Source organism: Acomys russatus, chromosome 12 (assembly GCF_903995435.1).
Source record: "Acomys russatus chromosome 12, mAcoRus1.1, whole genome shotgun sequence".
NCBI lineage: Eukaryota > Metazoa > Chordata > Mammalia > Rodentia > Muridae > Acomys > Acomys russatus.
This window is the reverse complement of record NC_067148.1, coordinates 12,335,631-12,348,700: the sequence shown is the minus strand read 5'-3', so window position 1 is coordinate 12,348,700 and position 13,070 is coordinate 12,335,631. Positions and strand designations below refer to the sequence as shown.

Here is a 13,070-nt window from a genome sequence, read left to right as displayed (position 1 = left end):
GGATTAATAAGCTATCCCATGTATTGTTTGTTTTTTTGAGACAGTTTTTGACTGTGTAGCTCAGGCTTGCCCGAAACTCTATGTAGCGCAGGCTGGCCTCAAACCCACAATCTTCCTATTCTAGCTTCAAGGCAGAGAAAGGGACACAGTTTTGTGCCTAGCTGCTTTTTATTTACTGTGTATGAGATGTGTGGTTAATGTTAGGTATAGTGTCATATTGAAATAGCACGAATGGCCTTACTGGTGTGTTTTAAGGCAAATTTTTCTTCTACAACTTTGCTTCTTGAGCCCCATTCTTTCTTCCTAGTTTTTTCCTCTAGGAAGACTGGTAATTGAGAGCCTCTTGTAACTTTTTCCAGAAAAGGTTATTGAGATCTGTATTCTAAAATATTTCTACAACAATATTTCAATTTTTTTTCCACATATACTTCTTCTTGGCTCCTAGTAACTAACTTTTTTTATGTTCACCTCTTTTGGGGAAAAAACCCAACTAGATACATTTCTTTGAGGATCTTAAACATTCACCTGAGAACCATCACTGCAGAATCCACCTTTTAGGGACAAGATGTCCATTTGGTAGATTTTATAGCATTCATTTTTTTCCTTGTGGGGTTTTCACTTTTGAGTATCAAGTTCATCACCAAGGGGCCTCTCATTTCTTCCCAGTCATTCCACTCTGATGGGTTTATGGCTGCCATCTTGTTCCTTGGTTAGATGGTGGGTTTATGGCTGCCATCTTGTCCCTTGGATAGAGGATGGGTTTATGGCTGCCATTTTGTTCCTTGGTTAGATGGTGGGTTTATGGCTGCCATCTTGTCCCTTGGATAGATGGTGGGTTTATGGCTGCTATCTTGTCCCTTGGTTAGACAGTGGGTTTATGGCTGCCATCTTGTCCCTTGGTTAGACGGTGGGTTTATGGCTGCCATCTTGTCCCTTGGTTAGACGGTGGGTTTATGGCTGCCATCTTGTCCCTTGGTTAGATAGTGGGCTTATAGTTGTCCCCTGCTTCCTTGGTTAGACCAGGCCTCCATTAGCAGCTTTGGGCTCTGAGCCCAAGGGGACAGTAGTCCTGATTGACCATTTTTCTGGTTCCCCGGTGGCTACTGCAGCTTTCCTGAGACCCCAGAATGATCAGGAAGCCTTGGACCACTATAGCAACACTACAGCTACTCATAACACATTTGCTATGCTGGCAGCCCATGTTCACCACTAACCTTGTGAGCGCCTGTCAGACAGTCGATTTCAACCTCGGAACAAGCAGCTCCAAAAACAAAATAGGGATAAATGTCACCTTCTCCCTTCTCCCAGTCCATGTCGGCTTTGTAGCCCCTGAGAAGACAAGACACAGCCTGTGGTCAGGGCAAAGGCTTGTCAGCAAGACAGTCTCTAAGACTGTGCAGATGGGAGAAACTGTCTTGGCTTCAGGACTACGTCATTCACAGAATGCAGAGCTCCTGGAAATCTCCCAAGTACTCGGAGTGGAGGAGAAAGAGCCATGTACTTCATATGAGGTTTCAATAAGAGACTTCACTTTTAACCTAAGCATGTGTAAAACCTTTAAGATCTACACTTGCTATACTTGTTAATGCCCTGTACCATTCTAAGTGATCAAAATAGTGAGAAAAAAAAAAAAAAGAATATGCACAGTTTTCTTTTTGAAAAACTATTCCTGGGTTGCTCATGAGTTGTGGTGTGGTGTGTGCTTTTTGCCAGAAGTAAAGCTAACGTGAATTCAAATAATAGCATCTCTCGGCTCCAAGGCCAGTGGCAATCTCTCTGCTTTGAATTAATGCTGTGATATTACTGGAGACCTTATCGAAATACATTTTTTTCCCCCAAGACAGAGTATCTTTGTGTAGCTTCAGCTGTCCTGGACTCATTTTGTAGACCAGGCTGGCCTCAAGCTCACAGAGATCTGCCTGCCTCTGCCTCCCAAGTGCTGGGATTATAAGTGTGTGCCACCATGCTCGGCTCCAAATACATTTTTGATTTATTGTTGCTTTGCAAATTGTGTTGAGCATTCATGGGTTGAAAAGCCCAGAACCCCACCAAAGAACTGTGGTAGCTGGAAGACTTGGGGTGAAAATTTCAATAAACCTTTTTGTATGGCTGGATCAGCTCTCTTTCATGAAGGACACTGACTGTTTATGCTGTTCTTATCTCACAAAGATGGGCATAGATAGACATAGAGGTTCTATGATCAAGCATCTCCAACTTTGAAATATTTTCTTTGTAGCCAAGTTTTCACCTGAGACCAAAGCGTTTGGGGTAATTGTCTCACAGTCTGCTAAACTAGCCAACTCCAAACACTGATTCACAACCACAGAGTCCTTATTTTTGACATTTATCACTGTTTCAGCCATTGTGTGGTTCACGACCTTGGATAAGTCCTCATAAACAACCATAGCCAGCATCCCTTCCAGAACTTTCTTCTCTTCCCAGTGATACTGTATCTACAAAACACTGACAACCCCAACCTCCCTCCCTCTCTGTTACAGCTACCACTGTTTTCAGCCTCAGAAATTGACCTCTAGGAATCTCATGTAACTGTAGTCATCTGATATTTGTTCTGTAAGTGGTGTGTGTGTGTGTGTGTGTGTGTGTATGTGTTATTAAAGAGTGGGTCCAGAGCCTTGTGCACACTAGACAGGATTCTATTACTGGACTATGTCCCAAGCCACAATATGACAACTTTTTAAAGCCTGTCTGAAATCCACGTGAACTTTTGTTTTGTTTTGTTTTGTTTTAAGACAGGGTTTCTCTGTGTAGCCTTGGCTGTCCTAGACTCGCTTTGTAGACCAGGCTGGCCTCAAACTCAGAGCGATCTGCCTGCCTCTGCCTCCTGAGTGCTTGGATTAACGGCGTGCGCCGCCACACCTGGCCTCCATGTGAATTCTTTATTATTTTTTATCCCCTTTTCTACCCTTACTCCATGAAGAAGCCACACAATTTAATCTTGAGTCTGAAACATTTCTCGACAGTGTTTTTTTTTTTCTATCCCATTGCAAATTGCTCTAAATTTATCATGCACCCGAATCATTGTTTTTACAGGTTAGAATAAGTGTGTCTGGTCTTTTTCAATATCAGGTCTTGCTAAGTAGCACAAGCTGACCTAAATTTTGTAGCCTAGCCTAGCCTATTAAATCTCTCTCTCCTCTCTCTCTCTCTCCTCGCTCTCTCCTCTCTCTCTCTCTCTCTCTCTCTCTCTCTCTCTCTCTCTCTCTCTCTCTCTCTCTCTCTCTCTCTCAAGACAGGGTTTCTCTGTGTAGCTCTGGCCATCCCGGAACTCACTCTGTAGATGTAGACCAGGCTGGCTTCAAACCCATAGAGATTCGCCTGCTTCTCTCTCCCAAGAGCCGGGATTAAAAGTGTGTATCGTGACTCCCAGCCCTATCTTAAATCTCTTGGTCACCCTGTAAGTGTGAAATGTGAGGATTACAGATGTATATTACTGCATCTGGTGAACTTACAATTTTGTGGTCTCTGCCATTGTAAAGTCTTTAGGGCTAAGTGTCACCTAGTGCGTGATGCAGAAATAAATGTTGTCTTTGAAAGGCTGCTTGCCCTAACACCAGCCATTGCTCTGAGGAGTCCTGCACCTGGCCTTGGCTTCAGCCACGCATATGAAATTCACCTTTCTATCTGCTGGAAAAGCTCACAAGCCCTCAGCACTTTGTTAGTGAGCACATCTGTACTGACGTGTCACCATGTGAAAGGGGGTGGGCTTTAGTCGGTGCAGCTAAGTGAACTGCTGAACTGCTGTCTGAAGTGCTTCTTCCACAGTGTCATTTGGTACATCCACTGATATACGAGAAAGGTGTTATTTGTTGCTGTCATTTGAGTAAATACACTCTCTCCTTAGTATCGTGTCTGTTGTGGGGCATATGCTGACAGCGACACATCATTAGGATTCTTGGGGTGATGCTCCTCAACCCAGCTATACAAAGTTAGAATGTCCATGTCAGACTGGGATAAGTGAAACATGATAAGAAAGTCTACAAAAGAAGATTATTCCATCAGCCGTGCTCAGAACTCAGCTTGATTTTATTTAATTGTCGGGCATATACATGGCTAGCCACAACCATAACCAACCATAACCATAACCACAGTTATAACCCACACCTCTCTAGCTCCTGGTGTACCATTTCAGGATGGCTGCCACCCTTTAAACCCACCACTCAGGAGTGCCTCTGCCTTCCACGGTCTTGCATGAGCGTTCTCACTCTGCTTTCTAAAGTTCGCCCTCTCTCTGAGTGACTGGCACTTGGAGATCATCTTCATATGGCCTGCGTCTCACCAGACAAACACACCATAGCCAGACACCACCAGAATACGCCACACTCTCCCTCAAATCGTAAAGATGTGTCCATGTGTGCTCACACGATAAGATCAGGGTTAGTTTTCTATTGCTTCTAGTGAAATTTCCATTGCCTATTTGGGCAAGCATCCCTGTCTGAGAAAACTGTTAACTTACTTTGAACAACTTCCCGTACTATTTGTATGGAACTATTCTGGCTGCTGGCTTGACTCACAGCTTCTATAACCAAAACCCCTTATGACAAAAGAAGAGGGTCAGGCACAAGAGACTGTCTGCAGGGTAAGATTTCTGAAGGAGTAGTATTTAGAAGCACTAAATCCCAGGCAATATTAAATGCCAGACCCCAAAGCATTAAGTATTAACTATGTGCTAGGTGATGCTGAAAGCTTGCACAGGTCCCTGTACCTTGGGCTGCCCACTCTACACACAGGACCACTAACAGGAAACCTTGAAACCTATAATAGTAATGTGGGTATAATGTATAGAACACATATATATGTTATATATATGTGTGTGTGTGTCTATTATACAATATATATAACATGTGTAAATGTCACTAAGAAATTACATATAGGAAACTATGAGATTCACCTTAAAGTTATCAACCTTTATGGTGACATAGTACCCCACTGTAATGAAAACCTTTGGGTGAAAGTCAACAGAATACTTCACAATAGTCACCTAAACAACAGCATACACATCCCTAAGCTCTTTGCACTATAAAGAGATCAGCTTTAGAATGACATCATCTACCTCTTACCTAAAATATCCAGTGGTGGAGAGGCTAATGCTTTGAATGAAAGCTTCATTAACCTGGAAAAGAGGAACACTGTTTTCAAAGGACAACATACGGCTGGACAAAAGAAGAAAGCAAGAACTGAGTGGCTGTTGTACTCTTTCTTACTCTTGGGAATCTGTCTTTGTGAGATGAACATGGGGCATCCTGTCAGGTGGAGCATCCTGCTAGGCGGGGCCTCACTGCCTGCTCGGGAAATCTGACTAGCTTGTCTGACTTCCTCTAAGAGATGAAGTTGCTGGTTTGGCGAATCCATTTACAGACCAATGGAAAAGGGGTGAGAGGTAAATTTAGGTGGGATCTTAAAATGTAGGATTCCCAAGCAAACCCTGATGAAGGCTTGCCACCTTCTGTCCCCACCCCTGGAGAACTGGAATAGCTCTGAGAACGGAGCTACAACTATGGTCAGAAAAATATGTATGCGCGCGCGCGCGCGCGCGCGCGCGCGCACACACACACACACACGCACGCACGCACGCACGCACAGCACGCACGCACGCACGCACAGCACCACCACCACCACCACCACATGAGTTTCAAAGAAACCCAGTGAAAATGAGGTAACTTTGATAGATTGCAAGTCACATGATCCTGTCACTCAATATGTTCTGTCGCTGCTCCCTAAGGGGTTCCTTTTGTCAGTGACGCTGACTAAACGCTGTGGGGTTGGTAGTTTTCTTAGCTGGGCCATGTTCTCACAGGAAGTGTTTAATCTGAGGGAAGAACCAGAGTCAGCACTCAGAGAACACCCACCCGTGTATGTGCAAAGTAACATGCGGCTGTCACCTTCACGCGGGCCCTTCTGGATTGGACCCACCCAACAGCTTCTCCTGCAAGGCCTCTCCTTAAGTGCGAAGTTTTGAGACTGGCCTAGATGATGTGGCTTCTTCCGTCCTTGGAGGATCATCGTCTAGGAAGCTGATCTTAAGCATAACATCTAACAACTTAGAGCTACTTTGCTAAGTGAGCCAAGATGACCAATCCAGTAAGATCCTGTGTATTTCAGCTCGCTATCTACCACAGAAGTGTAGCTCTCGGCTTCCACTCAAAGCTTACTGAATAAGAAGCCACATTTTAACAAGTGGACCAGGTGATGTGTGTTCGTGGATGGTCCGGGGTATTCCCAGTGCTATGCTGCCCAGGGGAGAAGGGACCCTTTTGGGTCAGCGGTTTCTACCTTGGGGCCTCAAGCGGCTCTGCAGGACTCAGTCAGACCACATACTCACCCACTCCTCCCAGGTACCATTAGGGTTCCGGCTCATGATGGGCTCCAGGCGCTCCATGAGGATCTGACAGGCATTCTGCGGGTTGGAGAGGACAGGAAAGCAACTGCTCTCACCCGGCACTTGTCACAGCATCCCCTGCCTCCCTCAGATGTTCTTATGCCAGTTGTCTCCAGTTCTGGGCAGGGGTCAGGCCTTGGCCATTTTCTGTGGTAATGCTGCTTGCTGATGTGGAGTTTTGGGGGATACCACAGAAGATGAGAGGGGGGCTCAGAGGGATACCAGACAGAGTGCAAATCCCTTCTCTCTCAGTGTAGCCACATCAACTATATTTTAATTTGCTACTATGTCAGTGTCTCATTTGAGGCTTGCTGAATATCCAAGCAAAGCTATGAGAACCACTACCCACCAGGTGTTGGGTCACACAGGAAGGCAATGTGAGATGCAGTGAAATGTGTTTAGAGTGTGTCTTTTTCTGTCCCTGCCTTGAGGACCTCAGCTATAACGTGGCAGTATCAGCAATGAGTGGCCATTTCCTCCCGTTTTCCCTGGCTCCCCGACCTATACCACTATCACTGGCTCCCTTTGCCACCAAAGTGCCTTGGCTTGGATAGTGTTGATAATTCTATCCGCCTCAGAGGGTTGGTTCAGATTAGGTGGCCATAGCCACGGCTGTTATCTCAGCCTCTTTAGTCCAGAAATGCTCGCCAAAGTATGTGGACACGGAACTCAGAGCCAAGTGGCTACAGAGTCGTGGTTACCAAGTTCAGCTGACTAAACCAGACACAAGGGTCATTGTCTCAACAAGGCCTCTCTGTCCTAGCTAGAGGGAAGTCTATGGTGTCTTTTGTTCTCGTGTGTGTGTGTGTGTGTGTGTGTGTGTGTGTGTGTGTGTGTGTGTGTCCCTGCGCGTGCGCCTGCATGCGCAGCATTTTGGAACTTTGTATTCCTTTGTGTGCAAAGTGAGCTGAAAGTGGAGGAATGGAGTCAGTTTACATTTGAAACATTCAAGGAGACAAATATAGAACTCAAGACTGCAGTCTCATGTAAGGCTGCGCCCTGAGTCCCTGCCTTCTGCAGAGGCCCACAGCAGGCTGGGAACAGTGGGTCATATTCTGTTCTGTACTCCAGATGACACTTCAGGCAAAAGAGCCTTTGTAATTTTCCTTTGTGACCTCAGTGTCTTAGGGTGTTCTTGAAATATAACAAGCAAATGTAGAATTTATGCCACCAGATAATACTCTGGTGCCCACTATTTTGTGTGGTGCAGAAAGACAACAAGAGTTGGCACTCTGAGCTGGGTGTGGTGGCGCACACCTTTAATCCCAGCACTCGGGGAGGCAGAGACAGGCGGATCGCTGTGAGTTCGAGGCCAGCCTGGTCTACAAAGTGAGTCCAGGACAGCCAAAGTTACACAGAGAAACCCTGTCTCAAAAAACCAGAAAAAAAAAAAAAAAAAGAGAGGGGGAGAGAGTTGGCATTCTACCCCTTTCCTTCCAAACTTCTATTTTAAAAAAGCATCAGGAGACATTTTGCAAATGTTAGGGTTTGCACATGAGATAACCCCCACTGGTTCATGTTTAGGCCCTAGTTGGTGGTGTTATTATGGGTAGTGTGTCCCTGCGGGTGTGATTTTGGAAGTTACACCTGGCCCCTGGTCCATTGTCTTTGCTCATTCCTGTGAGGTTAAGAACCTTCTCTGTCATGTCTTCTCACTACCGTGATGGTCTTCTGCCCATCCCTGAGGCCAAGCACTCACGGGCTGAGTCCCCTCAAAAAACAGGACACAAGTCCTTATGCTTATGTTAGGTGGGATGGGACCGCTCCTAAGAGCATACTGAAAACCCAGCTCCTCTCTGACAGGGCCCTGAGACATGCAGAGAGGCTGGCCGTCCATGAGCTCCTCACCTGAACAGCTCTCCCATTGACGTCAGCACCGACGGAGCCTGCAGTGGCGACTGTGTTGGGGACGGTCATGGTGTTCATTTCATCCAGGTGTATGTACGACATTGGTATCTTTAACTCACGGCTGGCCACCTGTCCGGAGGAATAGACAGATTGTACCAGTCCAAATGTAATTGGGACAACAACTTAGCCCTTTCAGGAAGTTTTGTTATTGTCTTAACTGTTTGAAAAAGTGAGAAAGGTGGCACTTGGAGGAAGGATAGCAGACTACCAAGAAGAAACTTGATACCCTAGCATCATATTCAGGGGGAGGAGGTCCCCCTCAGTCACAGTCATAGGGAAGGGGAATGGGGTGAAAGCGGAGGGAGGGAGGAATGGGAGGATGCACGGGATGAGATAGCAAATGAGATGTAATATGAATTATTTTATTTTTCAATAAAAATGTGTTTAAATAGAAAAAAAAAGAAAAAGTGAGAAAGATGTTTTGAACGGATATATACAGATCAAAGCTCATAAATATCTTTAAAACAGTAAGGCATTCTTTTCAATTCTAAACCTGTTAGATTCCAGGAGCCAAGAAGAATCTCCCCAGTGCCACAGGGGACAGGACCCTGCGAAGACAAAGCACAGATCCTCCGTCCTTTGGTTACCTCCGAGGTCAGTTACTTGTAGAATGAGCCAATGGCTAGCAGAAGCCCAGCCATGGATTTCCTTTTACAAAATGACCACCAGCAAAGGGACTTGTCTCTGGGGGAAGAAACAGGCCGTCTGCGCATCAGGGAGCCTGAACTTGGTGTGCTAAGCATGATCGTGAGCTGTCTGGACATGCTCATGGCTGCCCAGAGCTTTGAGGCCCATGAGCATTCGGGATGCTGCAGTCAGGGCTTGGGGGCCACTGGTCCCTTGTGAAGCTGAGTTTTAGCGATGCCCTTTTCATGCCAGAAGATCTTTCCACATCCCAGCTGGTCCTATTCCGGCTGATCCACGAAAAACAAATAAAGTAGGGACACTATAGATACCTTGGTACTATATCACAAAGCCAAATTATGGTCCAGTTAAGAGTCCAGGGCATTCTATAAGCTCTCTCTAAGGTGATGCTGAAATGACCACTCTCACCTGTATCATTTTGGTGTTTATTCCTTGTCCCAGTTCAACACCGCCATGAGCAACCAGTACAGACCCATCAGTGTAGATTTGGACCAAAGCGGCAGCCTGAAACAAAAATTAGAAATCTGTTCTCAGACTGTGCTGAACCCCAGCTTGGCTGGTGGAAACTTAGCTTACCCTCACCCAACGAGGTGAGATTAATCGTGGTTTTGGAAATGTCACTTAGTGTGGATTTTGTACACTTTACTACAGGTACTCCAATGCTTGAGCAGAGCATGTTGGAAGCCAGTGAGGACTTTGTATAAGAACCAATGTGGGGATTGTGATCTTAGTATCTATATTTCATTTTATATGTGGATGCAATTTGTATATTTAAAATGTTTGCAAAACGAAGACTTATTTTGCACAGGTTGCTGTGGTTACATCTTCAGATCATGAGTATCCTGGCATATATATCTCAGCAAACACTGTTTCTAAATGTATTATTATCTTACTATTTCATGTGTATGGGTGTTTTGCTTGCATGTGTGTCTGCGCACGTGTGGAGACCAGAAGAGGGGGTTGGAGCCCCTAGAAGGAAGAGTTACAGATGGCTTTGAGCCTCCACGTGGGTGCTGGGACTTGAACCTGAGTCCTCTGGAAGAGCAGCAGGTGCTCTTAACTGCTGAGCCGTCTCTCCAGCCCCTATAAACAATGTCTCAAAAGGACTCATGAGGTAAATTTCCAGCAGCTGTAATGGGCACGATGTGTGAGGGGAGAGACTACTTAACTCAGGCTGTGGTAGCATCTGTGGCAAGATTGCCAGCCAAAGGATTATCCACTTTGTGGGCTTTCTTTCCTCCCCGGCGCCCCAACATGTCCTTTCTCTCTTTTTTGCAGTTGTGGAGACCAAATTGTGCTATATACAACCTCTGCAGGCCGTGATTTTATAATCCTCCTGCTTCAGAATCCCAGGATTACACCACCATGCCTGGCTGAATTAATTGTACATGTTAAATGGGTGAATTTTACAGCATATAAATTGTATCTCAGTGAGGTTGTTTGAAAAAGTTTCTAGCCGTGAAAGTGGTTTGTCTTAGTGCAAATATATGAAAATATTTAGAGTAATTTTTCTCATTCGCACATTTAACATAACCTTTGACAATAATTGTTTTCATTTTATGTGCGCATGAATCTTGCCTGTTTGCACACATACCATGTACATCTTTCCAGCTCCCATTTAGCATATCTGTACCAGCACTCTTCTTTGATGGATGTCCTTATAGGGCTCCCCTCCTCCCTCCCCAGTCCTGTCCCCTGGCCGGCCTTGGAACAGCTTCCGAAGGCTACTTTGGCTCTGACAGCGTTAAGTCTGCACCACACCTGTTGGCGAAGACATTATTATTCCATGGGACTCACCCAGAGTTTTCCTGAGTCAGAGGAGAGCAGCTGCTATCCCACTGGTAGAGTGAGGCTGAGCTGTCTGTGTGTCTGTGCGGGGTATGTGTCTCATCCATGGAGTCTGCCCTTGGGCAGGAGGGAATTTTGCTCTGTCATACACCCCAGCCTTAGGGCTATCAGCTGGGCCAGGAATGAAATGTTTGCTCTTATACCATCTCCACTTTCCAGGAGACGCCAATGGGAGCCAGAGACATGTCGAGGCTACAGGGCCATTAAACATTCACATCAGCCACACACCCAGGCCTTCCAGCAGCAGCTCTCCCTGTCAGGGCACTTTACTTGAATAAAGTCATCAATCACCCAGGAGGTGCTGGAGGAGGTGTGTGGAGTTGACCATGCTCTGAGTTCTATCTTTGTGGCTCAGAGCAGGTGACTAAGGTGGCTTCAGAGTGGATATGGGATCCCAAGGGAGGCGGTGAAGTTTTACACTGCTAGCTCTCCCCATACCCCCCCCAACCCCCCAACCCCCAACCCCCCTCTTGTTTTCCCAGTTAGCTTAATGCTGTTAGCTCCAAGGTGATCTTCACTAGGTGAGGAAGAAAGTAGGTGAGAAGTGCGTTCTCACTCAGAGATGTGACATCATGGCACACTTCCATATCTGTGTGAATGTTTCATTATGATTATATGCACATGTGGAAATATGTAGACGCATGTACTTGAAAGTAATAACACTGATTATGTTGTAGCTGGAGGTGAAGGGGAGATGAACAGACAGGAGGGGACAGCATTCCCTCTCCCACTAAAATTGGAACTGTGTGTACAGCTGAGCACACCATGTGGAAAGCGATCACGATTACATCTAATTACATAGACATACATATACACACACGGAGGTATAGAAAACTACACCGTCAAGAATGAATAGCAGTTTTCTCCATATGGTAGACTTCCAAGTGATTTCTTTTTTTTTTTTTTCCTTTTTGAAACTTGGTGTCTTTTAAATTTGTACAAAAGTAGTAAGTACATATTATGTATACTGTTCAACAATCAATGGCGTGTTTTCATTGATAAAAATATCAACTATCAAAATATACTGTAGCATTTCCCCCCACAACTAAACAGCCATTGTGTATTGTGGGAAAATGATACTAGGAGCCCCTTCTCCTATGGTATAGGGTAGAACACTCACTTAACTTACTAGAGAAATGAAGGGATTTAAGCATTGCCTCCAAAAACCCCTCGTTAGAATACAGATTCTACAAATGGGTATAATTTGTGGTCTCCTGTTATCCTCTTTCAAGAGAGGAGCATAGAATGTTTTGAGCAGGTAGAATCCTGGGCAGATAAACTTCTTAGTTTTGAGAGGGGTAGAGAGAGTTGTTCTGAGAGGCAGGGCCAATTGGAGTCCAGCAGCCGTGGACATGTTACCAATGTGGCTAGTGTCTAGCAAGACAGATTTTGAATAGCCAGTCCCTGTCTTCCCTCAAGTTAACAAATGCCTCCCATCCTTATTCTGGGGTGTGGTTAAAGAGACAGCCCAGCGATGCTGTGGTTCCAAAGGATTTACTGGCAGACTGCCAAGAGAGCAGAGGAGTTCTGGTAACACATGACATAGCTGCTGGCCGTGCAAGGCAGGGTTGCTCTGTCCCCAGGGCCATCCATGGGAAGGGAGAGCAACTCCCGGAGCTGGAGTGCAGCTCAGGTCTCATCCCGACATGTCATCCTGTAGACAAGGAGCCTGTGAATACTGAGCAAAGAACCTGCAGGCGCTCTCATGCAGTTCTCATAAAACATCGTTCTAAAATTCCGCTGACTCTGCCTTTGGGAGTGGGAGTGGGGGGCGGGTGCTCTGCCTTTGTTTGGTCTTAATGGCACCAGTTTTTTTTTTTTGGTTTTTCGAGGCAGGGTTTCTTTGTGTAGCCTTGGCCATCCTGGACTCACTTTGTAGAGCACCAGTTTTTAAAAAGACTCATTATTAGCTTCTGCCTGTTACTACACTCCCAAGGTGAAGGGTATCTCTATGAGAAACCTACAGACACTGACAACAAGTCCCTGACAGAGGTGTTGGGTTTTCTGTGTATGATCCAGTGAGCCTGCTTTTCCTTGTGTAGGGATGACCACAAAACCCTAGCTCATACGTTCTAAAACTCAAGAAGTCATAAAGAATGACTGAATACTCATTTTAAAAATCCTTTCGTTTTCTTACTGATGTAACAGTGTATTCACCGGTATGCTATGTCTACCCATTTGTCCATGCCGTCACGCACGCCCCCTGCTAGGCTAGGGGACAGGCAGATGGCAGGGACACAGGCTTACGGAGTAGTCTGGAATGAGGAACCCT

General features: G+C 45.6%; 1 protein-coding gene across 1 annotated transcript in view; it reads right to left on the bottom strand.

Moving 5' to 3' along the window:
- LOC127196295 (aldehyde oxidase 3) overlaps positions 1–13,070 on the bottom strand; it is an 88,725-nt gene that overhangs the window by 16,153 nt on the left and 59,502 nt on the right. The window contains exons 27-31 of the mRNA XM_051153854.1: positions 9,359–9,454; positions 8,246–8,374; positions 6,341–6,415; positions 5,079–5,131; positions 1,215–1,329 (exon numbers count right to left, since the gene is read on the bottom strand). Of these exons, the coding sequence (XP_051009811.1) occupies positions 1,215–1,329; positions 5,079–5,131; positions 6,341–6,415; positions 8,246–8,374; positions 9,359–9,454 (468 nt within the window). The remainder of the gene's footprint in view (positions 1–1,214; positions 1,330–5,078; positions 5,132–6,340; positions 6,416–8,245; positions 8,375–9,358; positions 9,455–13,070) is intronic.